At 46.5% G+C, this 27,001-nt stretch overlaps 1 protein-coding gene across 1 annotated transcript in view; it reads left to right on the forward strand.

Moving 5' to 3' along the window:
- The window catches only part of jarid2b (jumonji and AT-rich interaction domain containing 2b), a 303,218-nt gene that overhangs the window by 120,950 nt on the left and 155,267 nt on the right, over positions 1-27,001 (forward strand). The window contains exon 2 of the mRNA XM_084312574.1: positions 4,852-4,978. Within this exon, the coding sequence (XP_084168700.1) occupies positions 4,852-4,978 (127 nt within the window). The remainder of the gene's footprint in view (positions 1-4,851; positions 4,979-27,001) is intronic.

Below are 27,001 nucleotides of genomic sequence, written 5' to 3' on the forward strand. Positions count from 1 at the left end.
CGGGTACAATTCATTAACGATACACTTTTTAAACATATCGTGGACATCGTGATGTTTTGCACAAAACCTCACGTCCGTTTCTAAGCCGCCGCGGCTGAGATGAGACTTACTTTAGCGCAGCACTTTCCTCTCTCCCTCACACAGACACACACACTCGCCCAATTTATGTCACGTACACGCACATACGCCTAGAGGTGGTAACTAAGTTAGCCGTTAACTAAGCTAAGCTAACTAACGTTAGCCGCTAACCCTGGAAACGCTCACAGGGGAGTGATCCACGACACCAGTTCCATTAGTGAGAAAAGGGGGGGTGGGGGGGTTATATTGACGAGGCTTGACAACAGAGGTTTATATAATCATCATATTGGCGTGACTGTATCCATCAAAGGGTTAAATCAAGCATTTTTAAGTGCTTTAGAGAAAATATAAAAATATTGCAATATATATATCGTGTATCATGATAGAGCAAAAACATATTGTGATATCATTTAGAGGCCGTATCGCCCTGCAGCCCTAATTCAGACTACAGTCTTCTTGTCAAATAGGATCATAGTATCATAGCATATTCATCACAGTTGAACTCACGACGTGGTAATGAATGGCATCCAGGCATAGGGAGTTCTAAAGTGAATGATTTTGAACATGATGGTCATTAGTAGGGGTGCACCGATGTATCGGTCGGGTATCGGTATCGGCCGATAAGTGCCTTGTTGACTGCAATCGGCCCATCGGCCGATAAGCTCGAATGTGCCGATGGCAGTAGCCGATAAATATCCATAAATTTGTGTAGCGTCGAGACAAAAGAAAGTTCACTCGCAACCTGCACAACGCCGCCCCCGGCCCACACACACACACACAAGCTACTGCATCAAAGTTACTACTTATGATTAACAAGGCATTCGTTTTGTGGCATTAACATTATATAGTTAGTGTTACACGTTCATAACATCAGCATATTATTTACCCGAACGTAGCAAGCGTTCATACTAGCTCAGTTCCTTCCGTTGAGTTTTACCCATTCTGCAATCTGTTAATAACGTTTTCAATCAGACATGTATAGAAAGGCTTTGTTTTATTATAACATTAGTTGCAGTAAAATCATTATGCCTCATTTAAGTCATCCTGCGGAGCTAAAAGCTAAACGTCGGCCGCGCCGTGTTGTTGTTCTAGAAAACCTCTGTTGTCAAAATCAATGGCGGACAAAAGCAGGAGTAAAAAATGCAACACGCTTGCCGATTGGTGGTAACAGCAGAGGCGGGTGCAATCGGTCTGTGACGTAATTGGCAGAATCGACTGTCAATCAAAATGTCATTGGTTGAGACAATAGTATCTCGCTGCAGCCCAGCAGGTAGACCATGCTGGGAGAACTAGTATCTAGCTGCAGCCCTGCAGAACATACTGGGAGAGAGATAGTGCTATTTCTTGATGTTTCCTTTTTAAGTAAAATAAGTAAGTAAAGAGGCCTATGTTCATATCGGTGAGCACAATTTGTAAGACAAATATACAGTAGTTTTATATAAAAAAAGAAAAATTACAAAAAAATATATATTTAAAAGATATTTAAAAAAAATATTTTGCCACAAATATCGGTATCGGCCGATTGTGTTAGTTGAACAATCGGTATCGGTATCGGTGGCAAATTTTCATATCGGTGCATCCCTAGTCATTAGGCTTGGGCGGTATGACGGTATTACGGTATACCAGGGTATTTAGAAATCCCGACGGTATTGAAAATCAATACCGTCTAAACGGAGTTTTGTTGTAGTGCACACACGCGCCAGCAGAGGGCGAGACCAGTCCTCACTAGTGGAGCGAGCCATGCAGAGCTGGTTGTCTACACACAGGAGGAGGAGGAGGAGGAGGAGGAGGGGAACCCCGCTTCAGTGGGTGAAATTAAATGAGACACGCTTACCGTTGCTGGTGCTGCGGGCTAACTGGCTATTCTGAGAGCTAACTGTTGTTGTGTATGATCACAACGGTGTTCATGCTTTACGGTAATGTTGCGACAGTGCTGTGAAAATACCGTAAAGCGTTGTGGGGGTCGTTTCTGATTATTTGATTGTCAATAACGCCATTCATATTGAACACAAAAGATGCTTATCAGCCCTATCGGTATAAAAGCATTGCAGGATAAAGCAAAAATGTACGTCCGATAGTCCTTATCTGGCCATCTGGTACATCCGATGTCCATTTGGTCCACGGCATAACCCACCACAACATATGGATCAGGGATAGTTGACGCGCTTCAATGGAACCGGGAGAACCACTCCACTCGGCCGACAGGAAAAGTGAGTCATTTGGCCGTTACACAGGCCAAGATACAAGGTTACAAAGGGTGCTCGATACCGCCATCTAGCTGGATGCAGCCGGCATTGCACTTTGGCGATTTCAGACTCATTCCCTATGGTAACACAAAGGTCCCTGGATGAATAATGAATAAAAATATCAAAAAAAGGAAAAACGATCAAATAACGTATATATACGTGCTTGGCGTTCAACGGTTGTCGGCCAAACACGTATATAAACGTTGTTGGCGGGGATTGAGTTAATACACGGTTTATTATTATTATTATTATTATATTTTTTTAAATAATATATACATGTCGCCTAGATGCTGAAACGATTGAAAATTATGTGGGGTGGGTTATCAATTATCATACAGGTCTGTGCACTGCCAGATTTTCACCACCGCATTCGACACTCAATATTCAACACTGTCACCACTGTCCTCACTGTCCTCATGTCCTCATCACTGTCCTCATGTCCTCATCACTGTCCTCACCACTGTCCTCACTGTCCTCATCACTGTCCTCATGTCCTCATCACTGTCCTCATGTCATCATCACTGTCCTCATCACTGTCCTCAGCACTGTCCTCACTGTCCACACTGTCCTCAACACTGTCCTCACTGTCCTCACTGTCCTCATCACTGTCCACAACCCTGTCCTCACTGTCCTCACTGTCCACACTGCCCTCAGCACTGTCCTCACTGTCCTCACTATCCTCATCACTGTCCTCACTGCCCTCACTGTCCTCACTGCCCTCACTGCCCTCACTGTCCTCACTGTCCTCACTGCCCTCAACACTGTCCTCACTGCCCTCAGCACTGCCCTCACTGCCCTCACTGTCCTCACTGTCCTCACTGCCCTCAACACTGCCCTCACTGTCCTCACTGTCCTCACTGCCCTCAACACTGTCCTCACTGCCCTCAGCACTGTCCTCAGCCAAACCCGACTAGGACTTTTGTCGACTAATGATGAGTTGATTTTTTATCCAACATATCTGAATAATTTAGTTTGATGTAAATCATATTGAATGGTTTCTTTAAATATCTAGTTCTTCCTAGAGAATGTCCTCATAATTTCTTTCAGGAAATAACACATTCATTATTCGGCTAAAGACCAAATTGTCTGATAAAGCAACTGCTTGACTAAGACGAGGTAGCAATACACTCAATATACCCTCTGACCAAGGCAGGTGTAGGGTACAGCAGGGTCAGATGTAACGGGGGTTAAAATAACACGCTTAAAGGGACACGTCACCACAAAACAATGTTGAATGATTATGCACATAATATCGCCAAACTTGTAAACAGTTTAGCATACATTTATTTAGTTTGAGGGTCAAGGGGTTGAATTTGTCCCATGGAGTGATGGCTAACATAAAAATGTATACACTAGCTCAGCGGAAATTATGACAATAAAAAACAAATACTAGGGGTAATAATAACATGATGATGATGGAGAAAGTAGTTTTATGCACTTAGTACATTCAAGAAGGTTTTTTAATGCACCAAATCGAAAGAATCGCCGCCAAATAGGCTATGCAATAAACTGAAAACCTTAATAAAATTACACTGATCTGTAATTACAAGCCTGGAACAGATTATTACGAGCAAAGCGTTACTTTTTAAAAAATAATTCTTGATGAATAACTCAAATGACTACTTGTAGGGATAAGTCGAGTTGAACAAGTCTACTAATTAAGATTAGAATGCACCCCCCACTCCACCCCTCCTCTTTCTACACGAATTAGCATAACATAGCTTTTCATCCTCCAGAAGGAGAGAGAAATGTGTTTTATTGTCCTCCCTGGAAACATCCAGACTGAAACCCCCCCCCCCCCCCAGCTGCAGCGCGGTGCGACGGACGCAAAGCTAATTCCAGCTCCCCATCATTTATTAATACCTTCTGTTGTTGCTCATGTCCTAATCTCATTTCCTTTAGTCATTAGTGGTGTTCCACATCAAAGACAGCTGCTGTGTGTGTGTGTGTGTGGGGGGGGGGGGCATGGTTGTTGCTGTTGGACTAAAGCCCTTTTTTAACTATGCTCGTCAGAAATGTTTTTCTAGAAACTCTGATTTTCTGTTTTGTGGACTGTATACACTGTGGCTTCACTGCTCTCATGAGCCTGCTAACGGCTAACATGCGTTCATAGCTCGACTGGGGGGGAAATGGCTGAGTGTAGGAAAAGGATGTGTCTGTGTGTGTGTGACCTTCAGTGACCTCTTAGACAATAACATCATCCGTCTTCTCTCTCTGGGAGAGATCAGCGACACATGAACTCGTGGTCCCATGATGCATTTTTTATTTGCTTCCTAACTCATTCATTACCATAGGGTTGTGGAGCATTTAGCTATGGAGGTATTGTGGTGGTGGAGAGCGGGGGCATCCTCTGTGCATTGTCATGCTAATATCCTGTCCTGTGTTTAGCTAACACTGCTGTGTTATGCTAATGCTGTGCGTGTGGCGGCTAATGTCACGATACGCCAATAGTTTGTTTTATGCTAATGCTAACCTCTCTCTCTCTCTCTCTCTCTCTCTCTCTCTCTCGCCTCTCTCGTCTCTGCAGGATGATAGCGATGGCATCCCGTGGTCCGAGGAGCGTGTGGTGCGTAAGGTGCTCTACCTGTCCCTGAAAGAGTTCAAGAGTGCACAGAAAAGACAGCTGGACGGAGACGGAACCACGAATCCCAACGGTGAGTGCCCTGGCTGCCTCTCTTCCCCTCCGGCCCGACGGCACCGTCGACGACCTAGCGGGACTTTTGACACTTTTATTAACCTCAGACGAAGGAACTCTGAGTTTTCTGAGGAATAATGTTTTCAAACTTTTATTATCTAAAGATGGTAAGAGTGGTGTGTTCTTTCCTAGTTAAAAGACAGTAGAGGTTGAGTACTTTATTATCTAAAGATGGTAAGTAAGAGTGTTGTGGTCATTCATAGTTAAAGACAGTAGAGGTTGAATACTTTATTATCTAGAGATGATGAGTTGTGTTTTGTTTCATAGTTAAAGACAGTATAGGTTGAGTACTTTATTATCTAGAGATGATAAGTTGTGTTTTGTTTCATAGTTAAAGACGGTAGAGGTCGAGTACTTTATTATCTAGAGATGATAAGTTGTGTTTTGTTTCATAGTTAAAGACAGTATAGGTTGAGTACTTTATTATCTAGAGATGATAAGTTGTGTTTTGTTTCATAGTTAAAGATGGTAGAGGTTGAGTACTTTATCTAAAGATGGTAAGTTAGTCTTGTGTTCATTCCTAGTTAAAAGACGGTAGAGGTTGAGTAGTTTCTTGTGATGTGTAACATTCACACTCCCAGTGATTTTGCATTTTACTTTCAAACTATAAATACACAAACTGTCCAAATGTTTTCGAGGAGTTATGGTTTTTCAGTGAGAAGGGTTTATTTAGAAACGGATACTGGTGGCAAATATAGTGGTGTTTTGGGGGGAATCAGTGCTCAGAATTCCAAGGAAGCAAGTAAGATTCTTGAAAATCGGTTTGATCCCTCTTGTTTACATGTATTCTCAGTCACTTGTAAGTAAGGCTGTAGGCAGACTGCAGCTGCAAGAATAATTTAGAAATGGACTCATGTTGCTTTTCTAGACGCCCGCACTTTTTTTTTTTTTTTTTTTTTTAACGTTTCCTCCAAAAAAAAAGTCTGTTTCACATGGCGATCGATAACCCAGCGGCCTACATGCTCTCAGAAACATGGCTCATGTATGACCATGTAGCTCATGCTCATACAGGCTCATGTCATTGTATCTTTTGGACACGGCAAGTGTTTAGATGCAAAGTGCTTGGGTCAGTACCATCTGTGGACAGAAAGTCATAGGGATGCCCTGATCACGTTTTTTGCCACTGATTACCGATCGTCTATGAGCCATATCAGCCGATACCGATAGTTTTTGGTAAAACATTTTTTTTTATTAAAAAAAAAAAAATATATATAAAATATATATATTATATAATCATACTTGTAGTTGTATTATCTGCGAGACATCGCCACCACGCAATAAGTCAAAATGCTCGCTATCTGCAAACAGCTCCACTGTCTGTATGTACTCGAGTAGCCTCCAGCTGCAGCCAGGATTCTCCGGCGCTGCAGCTGGACCCTATTGGTATACTCTGCTTTGGTCAAATCACATTCAGCATACCCTCAGCTAGCCCCTTTCGTGACTGTGATGCAAGCCAGGGGCTCGAATACGCATCGAATCAATGTTATAAGACATTGATATCAGGAGCTATCTGTAGCTACTGCTAACCGGTAGGGGTGGACGGTATAAACGGTATGAATTTGCGCTACGGTATGGATTTTGACTATACCTTCATACCTTGTGACCGGTAGACTAGACTCTAGAGCAGCTAGTCACAGCAGTAGCAATGACATTGACGTTACTGAGTTTTTCTCCACTTGTTCACGGACCTTGCCATATAGTTTTGGCATTTCAATTTGGCTAAGGAGGCTGGCTTTAGCACAGCAACGGGCTAACGTTAGCCACTAAGCTAACTCACGTTAGATGCTAAGCTAACATTCTAACGCACGTGACTCTGCGGCACCAGTTCCATTCGTGAGGAAAGTGGGGGGGGTTATATTGATGAGGCTTGACAACAGAGGTTCAAAGATAACTTCACATTTATTTGGCTTTATATCGCTTTATCCATCAGGCTGCTCCCGTTTCCAACTGTGTGTTGGCAATCCTGGTGTGACATCATCACCTACGGCATCTTAGAAAGCTCAAACCTCAAACTCAAAATTACATCACGCTCTCTCGCTCTCTACGTTGTCAAACATGTACACTAAAGTTAAGTTATGTTGGAGTTGTATTGCGTTTGAGGGAAAGAAACCTGTCCTGCTGTAGTTTTTATTTTCACTTTGTGCCGCTTGATTTGATTGTATTTCATGAAAAAAGTGTTTTTCAGAGATGGAAGTAACTTGAGAAAAGATTTTGCATTTTTCTATTGCAGTTTTGCACAATGTTCTTAAAATACCTCTGTACTATGTGAAATATGTCCTAGTAATACAAGAGTACAGTAATAGCTGCCATACCAGTGTTTTACCCCTTCAGAAGCATTTATATAGACATTTTAAGATAAATGAATATACCGTGATATATACCGTTACCGTCTATGCTTCAAATTATACCGTGATATAGATTTTAGACCATACCGTCCAGCCCTACTAACCGGCTAGATAACTTTAAGACAACGTTTCAGTGAACTATTTAGTTTACTGGGACATTTCATTTAAACAGTGAGCTAACGTGAGCTAACGTTGGCTACCGAGCTAACGGAGGTATCATGCACTTGACTATTGCTGGAGCATTTGTTGATATCAGGAGCTATCAGTAGCTAGCCGGCTAGATACCGTTAGACAATGCCTCATGTATTAAACTAAAAGTGAATAGTTGACTGGGTCATTTTGTTTAAACAGTAACGTTAGCTAGGTAGCTAACCTAGCTAACGTTAGGTTACCGCAGCCAATGGTAAACAGACATACACGGTCCACACAGATAGCTGTGATCGGGGTAGAAATAAATGTCAGATCAACGATCAAATTCATATATGATGTTCTTACGTTGTATCTGATGTAATGCAAAAGAGATAATCCAAATATCTTAGCGCAATTCCAAATAATGCTTGTGGAGGTCCGCACCACACTACCGACCGTTTCACAATGACCGACTCAGATCGCCTCCTAAAAGACACAAGCCCATTTTCAATGAGATGCAATAGCTCCGCCTGGCAGTAGAGGGCGGTGCTGACCGCCTGCCACCTCAGACAGGGTCTGAAGACTATACCAGAGGCTGCAGCTATGAATTATGAATATATATAGCGAATAAACGATATAACGATCCCAAAAACGAGTAAACTCGTTTTTTGGCGCTATTCGATTGGCGGCCAATAACGAGTAAACTAGTTTTTGGCGGGGAATGTGTTAAATGGCCAAAGGTATTGGTATTATATCGGCGGCCGATATTATATTTTGACATCGGAACGATACCGGTGTAAAAAAAATTACCATATCGACTGATATTATATCGGCAGCCGATATATCATTAGGGATGGGAATCGAAAACCGGTTCCCGTTGGGAACCGGTTCCTAATTGGCCGATGCCTGGAACCGTGTGGCTCCCGTGACTTTCGATTCCCTTATCGCTGCCAGGTTTTTCCTACAGTTGCGCAATAACGTTAGCATGTAGCCATGGCAGACTCTATTTGATTCCTTAAGGGCTTGAAATTGCCTGGGTTTTGGTAATATGCTCCCGAAATGCTCCCGCTGTTTGGCTACTTCTATGTGCAGTGAAAACTACTTGAATGCTTTAGAACCTAGTCATTGATTTAGTTCAGGGTGAGCTAAAATTAGCCGCGGAGCTAACGCTAGCTAACGTGAGCTAACGCTATTTAATCAAGCTCACAAAGAGAGATAAACAGCTGACAGCGGATAGTACAGGTACAAATACAATAAAACAGCAGGTGGGGGCTGTTGTGTAAACCTTGTACTCTTTAGTTCACATATAATAAGAGACGGAGTGTTTGTTTACTAGTCTGTACACTGTAAGCCAGGAAGTACCGTGGTGGTGCAACATACAAATGTGTCCGTGTAGCAACACAAGCCAATACCTTATAGGACAGGGGCCCGGGGAGGGAGGTGTGTGTGTGTGTGTGTGTGTGTGTGTGTGTGTGTTAAGGCTGAGCCCGAACCCTGTTTTTAGGGTTCGAACGTTCGTTTTTTGTAAAAAAAATTATAAATTTTTTTTATAGTTTTTCTTTTTTTTTGTATTATAGATCCTACGGAGGGCGGCATTGCATAATCTATTGGTGAAAAAACATGTTGTTTACAGTGGTGGCTGTTCATGTAAACATGTAATTAAACAAAGCACTCAGAAGAAAATAAACAAGCTACTGAGTACTGCATCAAAGTTAGTGTTACACGTTCAATAACAGGTATTCACTCTTGGTCGACGGGAAGGAGAGAGGCGCGCGCCTCGGCTCCTTCCACCGTCTACCTCGGAACGGGGGACGGCAGAGAGACACCGGCGCGGGGGTCCCGCCGGGCTCCCAACACGCCTGCCGCCTCGGCCAGAGTTGTTTCCAACGCAACCACCTCCCGCCATGAAGCTCGCGCTCCGTGGCCGAAAAAGGCTGGTATGGAAACCTTGTTACGACTTTTACTTCCTCGGCGGGGAGCTAACGCTACGTTAATGCTTCTCGCAAGCAGATCAATGGCGGCATTGCCGGAAGTAAAAAAATAATAAACGCTTGCCGATTGGTGGTAACAGCAGAGGCGGGTGCAAGCGGTGTAACGTAATTGGCAGAATCGCCTGTCATTCAATCAAAATTGTTCTATTGCATTGGTTGAGACTAGAGCTCTGGTTGAGTATCCAGCAACAGCCCGGCAGAGACCATACTGGTTGAGCCGAGCGACTCGGGGGACGCGCCGCTTCACATCGCCTCACCGTCGTTGCGCCTGCTTTATTTTTTTTCACCGAACGTTCGAACCCATTAATTAAAGTCTGAATGTCAGCTTAACGAACGAACGTTCGGGCTCAGCCTGTGTGTGTGTGTGTGTGTGTGTGTGTGTGTGTGTGTGTGTGTGTGTGTGTGTGTGTGTGTGTGTGTGTGTGTGTGTGTGTGTGTGTGTGTGTGTGTGTGTGTGTGTGTGTGTGTGTGTGTGTGTGTGTGTGTGTGTGTGTGTGTGTGTGACAGAAGTCAGAGGAATAACGACCAATACATTTTAAGAGAATCTCAAATACATTATTTTATTTAAGTGTAGGTGTAGCTGAGGGGTACAATTCCCTGACTGTATTGTTAGATATGATATTTAATACCACTACCTCATGTACTTTAACTTCTGGCCACCCAGTACAAGATATAAGTATGATGAACACTTTCCCACCTGATGAAACGAACCAACACAAATGTACCAAATCGAATATTTAATACAGCAAAGGGTGTATACAACATTCACTTAATTACATTTATGATTTGAAATATTGAATATGCACTTTTATGGCAAATGAGTATTCGTAGGTAAATCAACATTGAATGTCCAATCTCTGGTTGCGCAGGGAGTAAGTATACAACCTGGAATATTTAGGAAATGATAGCGATGGTACTTAAATGATTATAGCTGGATACACTAAGGGGGGGGGGGGTCCCGCTGGTTGTAAGACAGTAGGAGGGGGGGGTTAGAGAAGCCGCTGGCGGTATCCCATCTGGCCGACGGTGTCTTGGGAGAATCCAAAGTCTTAGACACAGTGCCCACAGAACCTCGGGCCGCAGACGAATACAGCTGGACCCTCTGTGGAACGGTATCTGCCGGTCCACAACGGAGAGACGTGGTGCGACCTCACGTGTAGAGCGCCGCCTCACCTGAAGTCCTCTCCGGGGGGTAATTCCAACACTCGACAGTGTTGGCCTTTATCCATGGAATAATCAAAGCACATAAAGCATAATCCAAGAGCCGTGGAAGGCTCGCCGTCGTCGGGTAGAGTAATCCAATATACAGGTCCAGTCGCTCTTGACCCGGAGCTCCTCGGATGCAATCACCACTAGGGGTCTGACCAGCCTGGATAAGCGTCCAGATAACGTCAGGAACGATGGGGGTACTGATAACTGTAGAACTCGAACCGAACGATGCACCATACATAAATAGACTATTATTAGCTTAATAGAATACGTCCAACTCGACGGTATGGTGCCAAACTATGACCATTCAACTATTAATCTACACGATATCTCAATGCCTATTCTGGGCCAAGTAGGCCCTACTACACCGCACGTGCTTCGTGGGGAGGCTTTTGCGTCTGTCACTCTGTTGGAGGGTAAAGAACTGGACTAAAAGAAAGTTCTACTTTACGAGCGCCATATATATATATATGCGCTATGAACAAATAGTACCACACGTATTTCGCCCGGCATATTACTGCGCGGAACCGGGGGTTGCCTCGACATGTTAGGCGGCACGATTGAACTTGGACCTAGGGGTATGGCAACCTGGCGCCAGGTTCTCGTCCAATGGTAGAATGAAACTATTATGGGCTGTTTAGTAGAAACGGGGATATTCAATGCATATTGTACAAGGAATATACAGGGGATATCAAACGATATACAAATACAATTAAATATATATATATAAATAAATATACATATTCGGTTTAATCTGATCCTTCACAACAGCCGCCCCCTAATTAGTCCCACCTAATTAGCTAAGCAGAGACAGATTAACCGCACTGTCTTCCACTCAAGGTCCGCTGTAAGGTCAGTCAACTCACAAAGTCATAGGGTCATGGTCATCATCGATAGTATCTGGGAGTCGGGGCAGTTCTATGAGCCTCGCCACGGGCCGTGTGTAGGTGCGCCCTTGGACGAGTACTTCAGCTGCTCGGACCTTGCCATCGGCACCGGTGATCACTTTGCTTACGCGGCCAGCCGGCCACATAGCTCTGGGGAGTGACTGGTCAACTATCATGACGACTGTTCCTTCTGTCAAGTTGTCTCTCTCTTTTACCCACTTCTGGCGGGTCTGTAGAGACGGTAGGTAGTGAAGTAGGAAGCTGCTCCAAAACTTGTCAGCTAGTACTTGGCTGTACCTCCACATTCTTCGGCCGTTCGCTTCTTCGGGCCTGTACATTGTCTGGGGTAGCGCGGGGTCCAGCCGCCCCATTAGGAGTGTGTTGGGGGTGACTGGGTCGACATCTGCTACATCACTGGAGACGTAACCGAGGGGCTTTGAGTTCAATACTCCCTCGATCTCCGTGAGGACTGTCATTAGGACTTCCTCTGCCACAGTCTGGGCTCCGAGTACGGCATACAGGGCTGTCTTTATAGAACGTACTTCTCGTTCCCAGGTTCCACCGAAGTGGGGTGCGTTCGGGGGATTAAACTGGAAGTCAATCTGGGCTGGAGCGAGGTGGGTCTTAAATTCTGGGCCCATAGCTTGGAAGCTCTCTCTCAGCTCTCTTTCTCCGCCTTTGAAGTTGGTCCCGTGATCAGACAACAATGTAGACGGTTGTCCTTTCCGTGATATGAATCTCCGGAAGGCCATAAGGAATGAGTCTGTGCTCATGGTCGGAAGGAGCTCGATATGTATCGCTCTGGTGGTCATGCATTTGAATACAATACCCCACCGCTTCTCGGTGCCTCTTCCTCTCTTTATATACAACAGGCCAAAACAGTCCATGCCTGTGGAGTGGAATGGCTTGTCGCCGATTCGGAGGCGACAGGGGGGTAGGTCAGCCATCCGTGGTATGCTGGGCTGCGCGCGCCACTTACGGCAGTCTAGACAGGTTCGCTGGAAGCGCCGTACTGCTTCTCTGCCTTGCAATATCCAATAACGACGTCTGATCTCCGCGAAGACTCTCTCTGCTCCTGCGTGGTGCACATCCTCGTCGTATTTCTTTATGATCAGCTCTGTGACCTTGTGTCGGCTGTTCAAGACGATCGGGTGCTTAATGTCATCTGGTAGATCGGGGGCTCTCCGCAGGCGACCACCCACTCTGATGAGATTATGTGCGTCACTCTCTGGTGCCAGGTGAATCAGTCTGCTGTCTGATGGGACGGGGTTTCCTCCCTGTAGACAGTCTAGCTCATCGGGGAACGAGTCTCTCTGGGCTCGTTGTAGTAGAAGAAGTTCTGCTTCTTCGTAGTCAGCTGCTGACATGTCAGTGGTGGACTGAATCTCTGGGTGGTGCCGCAGGAATGTTCTTTGTTGCGCACTCTCTAGGGTAATGCAGTCATCTATGTTCGGGTCTGTGGAGGCGACAGTGCTCAGTCCACAGAACATAGGCTTCTTGTTCTCAGCCTCCTCGCTACTTGCTTCCCTCGGGGTGGGCGTAGGCCAGTCTCCTTCCGGGAGCTGGAGGAATGCTGGTCCGTCACTGTAGATGTTGCGACGGGTTAGGTCATCCAGGGACATTCCCCGGGTGATGACGTCAGCTGGGTTGTGTTTGGTATCCACATACCTCCAGCTTGCTTCTTCCGTTAATTCTTGAATCTCGGTGACTCTGACTCCCACGAAGACTTTGTATCTGCATGAATCAGACTTAATCCATGTGAGTACTGTCGTGGAATCTGACCACAAGATTGTTCTATGCACCGGAATGGTGAGTTCACGTTGGATTAACGTGGCTAGATGCGCTCCTGCGAGGGCTGCGCAGAGCTCTAGACGTGGGATAGATTGTTGCTTACGTGGGGCTATCCTTGAGCGGGCCAGTATGAAAGCAGTGTGTATCTCTCCTCCCATCTCTTGGGCACGCAAATAAGCAACCGATCCGTAGGCTACTTCGGAGGCATCGCTGAAGACGTGTAGCTCAATCTCGCATGTCTCTGGCCTCACTGTGGATGGGAAGTAGCTGCGGCGTATATTGACACCTGGGAGTGAGCGGAGTTCCGTCTCCCACTCTCTCCATGTTGAGGCAAGGTGTGCGGGTATTGGGTCGTCCCAGCCCTGGTCCTTGTCCCATAGTGCTCGTACAATCATCTTTGCCCTGGTGGTGTAGGGTAGAATACATCCCAGCGGGTCATATTGTCTGGCGAGTGTTCTGTACACACTCCGTCTGGTGGTCGGTATCGCCGCCGACCTTCCTTGCTCTGGAGCCAAGGGTTTGTGTCTATAGTGGAGCGAGTCTGTTTTGAAGCGCCAGACTAATCCTAGTGTCATTTCTTGGGCTTCTCCTGGGATTGTCGCCATCCAGGTCTCGCTGCTGGCAGCCTTGTCTGCGGAGGAGAGGCTGCGCAATACGTGCGGGTCACTGCTGGCCCACTGCCTGAGATCAAAGCCTCCTTTGATTAGGGAGGCGCGTAACTTGATTAGGAGAGCCTCGGCTTCTTCTTGAGTCGAGCCGCTTTGTAGACAGTTGTCTACGTAGAAACTGTTCTTCACACTGTGTTGGACCTCTTCATCTGCTGCTGGGTCCTCTGTGACGTGTTTCTGTAGTGCAAATGTAGCACAGCACGGGCTGCATGTGGTTCCGAAGGGGAGTACTTCCCACTGGTAGATGGATGGGTTCTCATCTCCGATCTTCTCTCTCCATAGGAACCGTAGCAGAGGCTTGTCCTCCTCTACTAGTCTCACTTGCAAGAACATCCCTTTGATATCCCCGCTTATAGCCACCTTGTCCTGGCGGAAGCGCAGTAGCACGCCTAGTAGGGAGGGGCCGAGTGTGGGGCCGGGCAAGAGCTCTTTATTCAGATTTTGGGATCCGATCTGGTAGCTGCAGTTAAACACAATGCGATCCTTGCCATTGTGATGGACCTTGTGATGCGGCACGTACCATGATTCGGTCGTCTGATCGGCCTCTTTAATGTCAATCTTTGTTACGTGTCCCGCTGTGATTAGCTTCTCAATCTCAGCTCGGTACACACTGTTGAGCGGGGTCTTTGGCTAGGCGCCGCTCTGTGTTCAGTAGATAGCGCTCCGTGGCGTCTTTCTTTGCGTGAAAGGGGGGCATTCCCTCTCGCCTCAGGAGTGGAGTTGCGTATCTCATCACTCCGCCGACTGTGACTCTCTTTGTCCCCTGCTCGAGTAGGTGGATGGCGTAAATGTCTTCTTTAGAGCGAATGTCTTTCTTTTCGTTCTTAAAGGGCATTGTCTCTAGGGTCCATAGCCTCTCGACATGCTGCAGGAGAGTGGTGTCTTCTTTTGTCGTTCTGTAGTGGAAGCAGCTAGTGGCTGCGGTTCGGTTGAGAGATTTAGCGAGGGGGCCTTGTAATGTCCATCCTAGGCGGGTCTCGACTGCTGCAGGACAGCCTCGGGGACCTGTATGGACCCGGTCAATCGGGACTATGAGTTCTGCATGGTCGGAGCCTATCAACAGGGTCGGGGTAGCGCCGTCTATGAGCGGGATAGGTAATTGGCGCAGGTGCACATATTTATCCATCAACTTGGTGACAGGGTAGGTGTACTGCGAGAGTCCTATTTCTTGGCTGGTGAAAGCATTTGTGATCTCGTACCGTCGCTCTGGCTGCCCGTTGGCTGCGATAGTGAAGGAGACATTCTCGCCCTTTATCGTCTTTAAATCTCTTCTTATTGTCCGAATCGTCATTTCGTTCTTGCTCCCCCGCAGTCCCAGTTGAGTCGCAGCGGATGCGAGCAGAAGGGTCTTCTCTGACCCGTCATCAAGGACGGCGTAAGTGTCCATGACTTTATCCTGGTAGCTCAATGTCACACGGACTACCTTTAAGAGCACTTGAGCTCCGTTGCTGCTGGCGGGGTCAATGTACATGACACTTGCCTTGGTGCCGCTCCGTGGTGCAGGTATAGGCCGTCTTCCGTTACTATCGTGTAGTATATCTAGATGGGCTCCATCGCACCGGCTGCACCTTTTCTTTAGGCGGCATTCGGCTGCCATGTGGGGCCGCGCACTTCGATAACAGCGCCGGTTGGACTTTATCCATTGGCTCACTTCTTCTGCATTCATCTTTGTGAATGAGTCACATTGTGACAGCCAGTGTTCTTTCTCACAGTAGGGACACGCTATCTTCCACTTCTCCTTTCTCAAGGGGGTGCTGTGACTCTTACTGCTCGGTACTGACTCTGATTGGTGCATGACAGTCACCGATCTTCTTCCATCACTTATTCTCCTGGGTCCCTCTCTGGAGCTTGGCGTGCTCCGCCCGAAGGTGTCCAGTCGTAAGCTGCTGACCTCTCTCGCCAGGAAGTCGGCCAGATCAAGGAGGGATGGCTCGGGGCCGTCGGGATCTCGGTAGTCCCTCTGCCGCCGAAAGCGCTCCTGTCTTGCGGGTGGCAGCTTCTCCAAAATCCTCTCAACGTTAGAGTTGGCGTACAGCTCATGCCTGCCCTTCTCCCGTTGAGCTCCCAGCATCCCCACCAGGGACTGCACTTTGATTGACAGGTCGTCTAGTGAGCGATTGTCTGTGGCTGGGGCAGCATTTCCGTTAGCCGGTAATTACCGGTATTTGACCGGCAAAATCTGTTGAAGTCCGACATATTTAATCTCTCCGGTCATAATGTCCGGTGAAAATAATTCTTATTTGAATTGTATTAAAATAGGCTAAAATTCAATAGCCTATGCGATGAACGAAACAAACAATCATTACATTTGTTTCATCGTTGCTTCACCAAGCAGCCGGTCTAATAATGACATCCTGTTGTCAGCGCGAGCTGGCTGCTGATATATTTGCGAGAAGCATCCATCTGCCGGCCGGCAGGGTGCAGTACTCCAATTCAGCCATTGGCAATTCAGCTGTTGGGTGGGGGCGCTGCTGAGCGGTTTCCAGACCGGACCTAAAAACACTGCTGCTCCATGCTTCACGTAAATATATCAGCAGCCAGCTCGCGCTGACAACAGGATGTCATTATTAGACCGGCTGCTTGGTGAAGCAACGATGAAACAAATGATTGTTTCGTTCATCGCATAGGCTATTTAATTTTAGCCTATTTTAATACAATTCAAATAATCAAATTGTGTTTAGAGGGAATTATTTTCACAGGACATTATGACCAGCACCAAGTCGTTGGGAGGTGGAGATATACATCACGCAAACCCACGATAATGTTGCTGTCTCTCTCTGCCAAATTTCTCAGTTCTTCGCTTGATATAATTAATACAAATGTCCAATATAACGGAATTCGTTAGCTCATAAAAATGTGATTATAACAGACTGCTGTTTATTAAGGTCGGGCAGACTGCCCACCGACACCTCAAGTCGGCAGCAGCACGAAGTCTCGAGGGACTTATTTTATTTGGAATATATTAATGACTGTATATACGCAAAAGTAGCCTAGTTTTAAGTTAAAATATTATAAATGCCTTGATGATGTCATTCTTTATATAGGCCTATCAATTGTTTTTAAGCTCAATAAACTCTGACCGGAATTTATCCCATTTGTCCGGTAGATTGAAATCTACCGGACACTCAGACCTGCAAAAAAAAATTCTAACAGAAACCCTGGGCTGGGGGTAGGCGGTCAATATGCCTTATCTCCTGGATTACGTAATCCCATATACGTCCATATCTTTGATCCAGCGCTGCAAGGGCCGCTGTGTATGGGGTCGAGGAGGTAGCATAGGCTAGCGCTATATTGTGCGCTCGCGGTACTTTCAGGTGCTTCAATAATATCGCATACTTGTGGCGTTCATCAGCGACATCCACCATCATTGTCTCTAAGCACATCCGGAGCTCCGTGTACTGTGCTCGACTCTCATAGGCGAAGTCTGGGAATGACGGCGTGGCGTTGTATGACGCCGTGGATGGCGGATACATCGGCGAGCGTTGGGGGAGAGACCTCCTGGGCGAGTCCCCTCTTGCGCCTCGCTGTGGGCTGGTACTGGCAGGGTACCATGGCCCGCTGGTCCAGGTACTGTTCCTCGGGGCTGGTCGTGCGTCGTGCTCACCCGTAAATAGAGTCGGGGGTCTGTAGCGCAGCGCCGCGGGGGTATAGCCTGGACTGTATGGGACCTCCTGGTCCGGTGGAGTACTGTGCTGTCGTCGGGCTTGGTTCTCCTCTTCTCCCTCTTCTTCTTCTATCAAATCTTCCAGATCTTGTAATCGTTTATTTAGCTTCTCCGCAGTGTAGGCCGCTCCTTCCTTGTAGCTGGGTCTCGCTTGGACCGGTATGGGAAGGGGGTCTGCGGGGGGTCTAGACTCGGTCTGTTGGTCAAGTTCAGGGTCGCTTGCTCGTTGCGGTGACGCTGCTCTTGACTGCTGTCTCGACGAGTTCCTTGAGCCCCTGGCGGAGGGAGAGGGAGTTGTCCTTTTGATCAGCTGCTCTATTAGTTGCGCTTGTAGTCTGTCGCGCTCTGCGTCTCTTTGGGCACCGGCAGCGGCGCGCTGGGCGTCGGCGGCGGCGCGCTCTGTTTCTCTTTGGGCACCGGCAGCGGCGCGCTGGGCGTCGGCCCGGTCTCTTGCCATATTCTCTTCCATCTGGAAGCGTCTCATCTCCAGACTTGTGCGCTGTTCTTCGCTCCGTTGCTCTGCCTGGAGGTGTTCGCGCTCGCTGGTCGCCTGGGCTTGGAGACGTTCGCGCTCGCTAAGCGTCTGTGCTTGGAGCCGATCGCGTTCGGTAGAGGCTGTCAGGCTGACGAGGAACGCCTGTTGTAGTATCCTCTCCGCTTCGCTGGGGGAAGGCGGTAGTGGAGGTGAGCCGCTCCTGCGTGAACCGCTCCTGGGGGTACTCGTTGGGGAGTCCTGGAGCTCTAGTTCCTCGGCGCTCTCCTCTTCTTCTTCCGTGCAGAGTTCTCTCTCTGTAGGGTTGTCTTCCTCCCGGGGCGTGTCGGGGACTACTTCTTTAGTAGTGGCGGGGGGTAAAGGCATGTCAATTCCCTCCTGGTCCCCACCGTGGGCTTGGTCAGTTACATTAGGACCTACTAGGGCCTCTGTGGTCGGGGAAACCTGGTCGTTAAGGTCAGACATAATTTTACTTTCTACTTTTACCACGTTTACCGTTTGTCGAAGGCTAGGTAGTTGACTGACAGTGTAAGCCTCTAAGTACTGAGGTGTCTGTCGTCTGCGCCGCGGGCGTTCTAGGTTAGGAGGATCGTTTCGTGGAGTGTTCATCATAGGCCATTTCGATATTAATAACACTATATTAATATTACACTAGTTACCATCCGGCTCGAAGGACCAATTGTAGCTGAGGGGTACAATTCCCTGACTGTATTGTTAGATATGATATTTAATACCACTACCTCATGTACTTTAACTTCTGGCCACCCAGTACAAGATATAAGTATGATGAACACTTTCCCACCTGATGAAACGAACCAACACAAATGTACCAAATCGAATATTTAATACAGCAAAGGGTGTATACAACATTCACTTAATTACATTTATGATTTGAAATATTGAATATGCACTTTTATGGCAAATGAGTATTCGTAGGTAAATCAACATTGAATGTCCAATCTCTGGTTGCGCAGGGAGTAAGTATACAACCTGGAATATTTAGGAAACGATAGCGATGGTACTTAAATGATTATAGCTGGATACACTAAGGGGGGGGGGGGTCCCGCTGGTTGTAAGACAGTAGGAGGGGGGGGTTAGAGAAGCCGCTGGCGGTATCCCATCTGGCCGACGGTGTCTTGGGAGAATCCAAAGTCTTAGACACAGTGCCCACAGAACCTCGGGCCGCAGACGAATACAGCTGGACCCTCTGTGGAACGGTATCTGCCGGTCCACAACGGAGAGACGTGGTGCGACCTCACGTGTAGAGCGCCGCCTCACCTGAAGTCCTCTCCGGGGGGTAATTCCAACACTCGACAGTGTTGGCCTTTATCCATGGAATAATCAAAGCACATAAAGCATAATCCAAGAGCCGTGGAAGGCTCGCCGTCGTCGGGTAGAGTAATCCAATATACAGGTCCAGTCGCTCTTGACCCGGAGCTCCTCGGATGCAATCACCACTAGGGGTCTGACCAGCCTGGATAAGCGTCCAGATAACGTCAGGAACGATGGGGGTACTGATAACTGTAGAACTCGAACCGAACGATGCACCATACATAAATAGACTATTATTAGCTTAATAGAATACGTCCAACTCGACGGTATGGTGCCAAACTATGACCATTCAACTATTAATCTACACGATATCTCAATGCCTATTCTGGGCCAAGTAGGCCCTACTACACCGCACGTGCTTCGTGGGGAGGCTTTTGCGTCTGTCACTCTGTTGGAGGGTAAAGAACTGGACTAAAAGAAAGTTCTACTTTACGAGCGCCATATATATATATGCGCTATGAACAAATAGTACCACACGTATTTCGCCCGGCATATTACTGCGCGGAACCGGGGGTTGCCTCGACATGTTAGGCGGCACGATTGAACTTGGACCTAGGGGTATGGCAACCTGGCGCCAGGTTCTCGTCCAATGGTAGAATGAAACTATTATGGGCTGTTTAGTAGAAACGGGGATATTCAATGCATATTGTACAAGGAATATACAGGGGATATCAAACGATATACAAATACAATTAAATATATATATATAAATAAATATACATATTCGGTTTAATCTGATCCTTCACAACAGTAGGCTATAGTTAATGTTTTATTTTTTACAGTTTTTGTATTTTTCTGACATGGGGGGCTCAACAATAAATGACAATCAGAAATGTCAAGTTGCATGTTGTTATTCTAACCAGCTTAGACCCCTACGCTCTGCATCTTCTGGCCGCCTCAGACCTACTCCTATCCAAGCTCCGGGAGGGTCATCAAAGAGAAGTCGCCTATTCTCAGTCCTTGCCCCACAATGGTGGAATGAACTACCCACCAGTGTTTCCGTTAGCCGGTAATTACCGGTATTTGACCGGCAAAATCTGTTGAAGTCCGACATATTTAATCTCTCCGGTCTTAATGTCCGGTGAAAATAATTCCCTGAGTCTAAGCACAATTTGATTATTTGAATTGTATTAAAATAGGCTAAAATTAAATAGCCTATGCGATGAACGAAACGATCATTACATTTGTTTCCTCGTTGCTTCTAATAATGACAACGACGTTGTCAGCGAGAGCTTAGTGCTGGGTGTGCGAACTTTTGTGAAGCTGCAGAGCCGGAGCAGCAGCAGCACAATGCAGTATTCCAGCAGTACTCCAATTCAGCCATTTTCAATTCAATGTTGGGTGGGGGGCGCTGCTGTGCGGTCCCCAGAAAAGAGCCAATAACAGCTGAATCAGCTGCTCTGCAGCGCCATACTCTTTGCAAATAAGTCGTTGCGAGGTGGAGGGAGTCGTCACGCAAACCCACGACGATAATGTTGCCGTCTCTCTGCCAAATTTCTCAGTTCTTCGCTTGATATAATTAATACAAATGTCCAATATAACGGAATTCGTTAGCTCATAAAAATGTGATTATAATGACTTTGATTGGCAAGGAGCCTGGGCAAATGTCCGACTTACATCAAGGAACCCGGATCATCAACAAATCAATCTTAACTATATTCTCAGGACATACTTGACTCCTATAAGACTGTGCCGAATGGGGCTTAAACAAGATTCCAAATGCACCCAATGTACAAATGGGGACGAAGGGACATTTATGCACATGTATTGGGACTGCTCACCAGTTAAGGCATTCTGGAAAGATGTGACCCAACAAATATCAAAACTCGTATCTTGGAATATACCTGTACACCCCTCGGTATTACTATTGAATGATGTTTTTGAGTTTGCAGTGAATCCACAGCTAAAGAGATTGGTTTTATCGGGTATCACAGTAGCCAAAAAGCTGATCGCATCACGCTGGTTTCAACCGGAAAAAATGTGCCGTAAAGTTTTGTTTCTTACATATCTCGATGTAATTTACCATGAAATATCTACAGCAAGAATTCTGGGTCTCAATGAATCCAAAATGTCAATGTGGTTAGAAGTGGTGGAGAGAATAAAAGCTAGCTTATAATGGTAGTGTCTGGTTAGGTGCGAGGGATAGTGGAGGTACTTCTCAAGGTGGGGTCCGGGAGGGGGGGGGTTCGAGCTGAGCATATGTGTGTAGGTTTTTTAGATAACAGGTATTAGGGGTATATCTTATATAAGACAACTAACTAAAATGTGATCTCATTGGATGTGCCCTGACAATTAATGCTTGTATATCTTATCGTGTGTTGTCATGTTTGTTTATATGTTTGTTTAAAAAATAATAAAAAAATTAAATACAAAAGAAATGTGATTATAACAGACTTGTTTATTAATGTCGGGCGCAGGGTTTCCGTTAGAATTTTTTTTTGCAGGTCTGAGTGTCCGGTAGATTTCAATCTACCGGACAAATGGGATAAATTCCGGTCAGAGTTTATTGAGCTTAAAAACAATTGATAGACCTATATAAAGAATGACATCATCAAGGCATTTATAATATTTTAACTTAAAACTAGGCTACTTTTGCGTATCAGTCATTAATATATTCCAAATAAAATAAGTCCCTCGAGACTTCGTGCTGCTGCTGCCGACTTGAGGTGTCGGTGGGCAGTCTGCCCGACCTTAATAAACAGCAGTCTGTTATAATCACATTTTTATGAGCTAACTAATTCCGTTATATTGGACATTTGTATTAATTATATCAAGCGAAGAACTGAGAAATTTGGCACCGCTGTGTCAGCGCGAGCTGGCTGCTGATATATTTACGTGAAGCATGGAGCACTTGGAGCAGGCAGAGCAGAGCAGTGGTGTCAGCAGCGCCCCCACCCAACAGCTGAATTGCCAATGGCTGAATTGGAGTACTGCACCCTGCCAAGCCATGCTTCACGTAAATATATCAGCAGCCAGCTCGCGCTGACAGCAGGATGTCATTATTAGACCGGCTGCTTGGTGAGATTGTTTCGTTCATCGCATAGGCTATATAATTTTAGCCTATTTTAATACAATTCAAATAATCTAATTGTGTTTAGAGGGAATTATTTTCACCGGACATTATGACCGGAGAGATTAAATATGTCGGACTTCAACAGATTTTGCCAGTCAAATACCGGTAATTACCGGCTAACGGAAACGCTGGTCGGGCGACTGCCCACGGACACCCATTTGATTTAAAGTCGGCAGCAGCACGAGTCTCGGGACTTATTTTATTTGGAATATAATGACTTTATACGCAAAGGTAGCCTAGTTTTAAGTAAAAATATTATAAATCTACATGCCTTGATGATGTCATTCTTTTGTTTTGTTGTCATTCTTTTGCCTATCAATTGTTTTTAAGCTCAATAAACTCTGACCGGAATTTATCTCATTTGACCGGTAGATTGAAATCTACCGGACACTGAGGCCGGCAACTATTTTTTCTAACGGAAACCCTGCTACCCACCCCAGTTAGGACAGCCGAATCACGTCCAATCTTTCGCCGTCGACTAAAGACGCACTTCTTCAACCATTATCTGAATAAAAAAAAATATATCTAACCCTAACTAACCGTACTGTCATGCACTTGTCCTAATAAACTAACCTACACTGTAGCACTCAACACTTTGATGAACATTGTTGCTCAGCTGATAGAGTTGTGCCCTTCCTGATGGCTTGTCGTACAGAACTTGCAAGTCGCTTTGGATAAAAGCGTCAGCTAAATGACTAAATGTAAATGTAAATGTAGTTCTGTTGCATTTCCAATTTATTTATGTAAATTATAAACTGATCAGGTATCGATAAGGGTATCGATAAAGAATCGAACCGATAAGCAGAATCGATAATGGAATCGTATCGATAAAATCCTATCAATTCCCATCCCTATATATCATGCACCACTATTTAGGATCACAGTCAGACCTTTGATCATAACTCATGGATAATATCTATCTATATCTATATATTTGCAAACATGGGCTATTGTTATGGTAGTGCAGATGTCACACCTGTCTTAGTTAGTTATTATTCTAAACGGGGAGAGAGAAGGAAGTGAAAGGGAGTCACTGTGTCGAAAACCATGGAAAATATATGGTGGAGGGGAGAGATGAGAGGGGGAGATGAGAGGGGGGAGAAGGAGGAGAGGAGAGGAGAGGAAGGAAAGGTGGGCAGAGGAGAGGAGAAGGAGAGGAGAGGAAAGAAAGGTGGGCAGAGGAGAGGAGAAAGGGAGGAGATGGGGATTAGGGGAGAGGAGAGGATAGGAGAGGAAGGAAAGGTGGGCAGAGGGGAGGAGAAGGAGAGGGGGGACCGAACGGTTGGCTCTTTGTTTGACACCGGTACTCTGCTGGTGCTGGGGGGGGGGGGGGGATCTCAGCCAGCAGCCAACAACAACATGGAGATTTTAACTTCACAAAGCAGAGAGGAGACTGAGCCGCTGCAAAGTCAAGGAACTTAGCTAGCGGGTTATCCACACACGCACATATACACATACACACACACACACATATACATACACACATATTCATACACACACACACATATACATACACACACACACGACACACAAAGGTTAGGGGATCTATGTTCTTGTCTCATCTGTTTTTCTTTCATATTTTGCACCTCCTTTATTCCAGTTGTCAATGTTCAGTGCTATATTTGTATGTATCTCTCCCTCTCTCTCTCCCTCTCCCTCGTCTCCTCCAGCATCTCAGTGCCGTCACTCCGTCTCTCTCCTCAGGGCCTTTTTTCCCCCCTAAGCCACCGTGGGTAGCTGACCTTATTGCCTGAATAAAAATGAGTCATTAAGAGAGCGCCGGGCATGTGTTGCGACCGCCGCGCTGTGCTGGGGGTAAACGGCGGCGGCCCACTGGCAACACAAAAGGAAGCGGAGCAGAATAGACTGGGGGTCCTGCTGTGTTTTCTTTAGTGGGCCGCTGGGTTATAGCCAGACTTTCGGGGGCTATACAGAGCAACGGCCCAGTTTCCCATCTCACACAGCCTTTTGGGATGAAACTCGTCGGCCATTTTGGAGAATCGCACTCAGCGTGCGCACACATGCTGAATGGATGACCCCTGCTGTTTTTAGAGGGCCGTGTGGGGTTAGGGGGGACTCGGGGCTTATATTGTATGGAGGGGGAGCCCGTTTGCAGTCTCACTCAGACATTATGTGGAAACTGTCGGCCATTTTGGAGAATCACACTCAGCGTGTGTACGATTAGCAGACGTGTGTCCTGCTGTTTTACAAGACTGCGGGTTAGATTGTCTTTTGGATGCAATATGGGGCTAGACACACCAGCCTCGCGGTTTCACATCTTCACAGGCGTTACGGTGAAACCGTCTGCCATGTTGGAGACATACATGGACGTTTCTTTGCATCTCGTCAAGACGCGGCACCTGCTTCGGTGGTGTGGTTGGTTGTCTCACGTGGGCATATTGAGGTAGGCCTGGGTCAAACGGCAACCATTAGCTAACAGATGACAACATGGTACTACACTTTGTTTACAGTTCTTGTCTGACGTGTGGATTGGATTTCAGTGGGTATAGAGGAGGGGTGGTTATAGATCTCATTTTCAACCTGAGGCCACAAGGTTGGGCCGGGTTTGAGCCGTCAATTCATGCTAATTGGTCAGGTTTTGTAGGGTTCATGCTGTGCACACAATTATTAGTATTTCTTCAGAGATCACACGAAATACACAAAACATCACAGTTTGACTGCATTGCAGATTATACCTTTATTCCTTTGTAAATATTTTTTGATAAAGGCTAATAAAAGTAATTTCCCTCACACACGACATTTCCCTCACACCTCACACTCATCCTGGGTGTCTGCAGGCTTCCGTCTAGGCTTGGGTGATACGTGCCCGTGGCCAAGATAATGGCCCTCACCAGTATCCCCGAAAACCGTCCTTCGGTCTCTTTCCTTTTCTCTCTCGCTCTCTCTATGCAAGTTTCAAGGACATGGTATACATTGGCAATATGACTTACCAAGGCAGTCCAGGATAGTTCTATGCACTGACCACAGACAAGACATGTAGGATAATTATATGGACTGACCATATGTAGTTCTATGGACTGACCACAGACATGTAGGATCATTTTCTGCACTGACCACAGACATGTAGGATAGTTCTATGCACTGACCACAGACATGTAGGATAGTTATATGCACTGACCACAGACATGTAGGATAGTTCTATGTACTGACCACTAGGCTTGGGAGGTATGACAGTATGACGGTATACCAGGGTATTTCGAGATCCCGCCGGTATGATTCTCAATACCGTGACGTCACAGACTGCTATTACACTGACACGGAGTTGATAGTGCACTGCACAGCACACGCCAGCAGAGGGTTACGTAGCTACCGTTCTGGGACTGGGAGCTAACGTTAGTAGTACCTGGATGGTGCGGGGTAACTGGCTACCGTTCTGGGACTGGGAGCTAACGTTAGTAGTAGGCTTGGGCGGTATGACGGTATTACGGTATACCAGGGTATTTAGAAATCCCGACGGTATTGAAAACCAATACCGTCAAAACGGAGTTTTGTTGTAGTGCACATACGCGCCAGCAGAGGGCGAGACCAGTCCTCACTAGTGGGGCGAGCCATGCAGAGCTGGTTGTCTACACAGAGGAGGAGGATGAGGAGGAGGAGGAGGAGGAGGGGAACCCCGCTTCAGTTGGTGAAATTAAATGAGACACGCTTACCGTTGCTGGTGCTGCGGGCTAACTGGCTATTCTGAGAGCTAACTGTTGTTGTGCATGATCACAACGGTGTTCACGCTTTACGGTAATGTTGCGACAGTGCTGTGAAAATACCGTAAAGTGTTGTGGTAACGAGAGTGTGTGTTGTTGTGTGTAGGATGCTGCGGGCGAACTGCTACCGTTCTGAGAGCTTAACGTTAGCACTAGCATGCTGCGGGAGAACTGCTACCGTTCTGAGAGCTTAACGTTAGCACTAGCATGCTGCGGGCGAACTGCTACCGTTCTGAGAGCTTAACGTTAGCACTAGCATGCTGCGGGAGAACTGCTACCGTTCTGAGAGCTTAACGTTAGCACTAGCATGCTGCGGGAGAACTGCTACCGTTCTGAGAGCTTAACGTTAGCACTAGCATGCTGCGGGCGAACTGCTACCGTTCTGAGAGCTTAACGTTAGCACTAGCATGCTGCGGGCGAACTGCTACCGTTCTGAGAGCTTAACGTTAGCACTAGCATGCTGCGGGAGAACTGCTACCGTTCTGAGAGCTTAACGTTAGCACTAGCATGCTGCGGGCGAACTGCTACCGTTCTGAGAGCTTAACGTTAGCTCTAGCATGCTGCGGGAGAACTGCTACCGTTCTGAGAGCTAACGTCGGGACCTGGCTGATGCTGGCTAACTAACTTGGCTAAGGTTCTGAGAGCTAAGAGAGTAAGGTATGACGGTATGAAAAAAATTAT

Source organism: Notolepis coatsorum (assembly GCF_963971535.1).
Source record: "Notolepis coatsorum genome assembly, chromosome: 4".
NCBI classification, from domain to species: Eukaryota; Metazoa; Chordata; class Actinopteri; order Aulopiformes; family Paralepididae; genus Notolepis; species Notolepis coatsorum.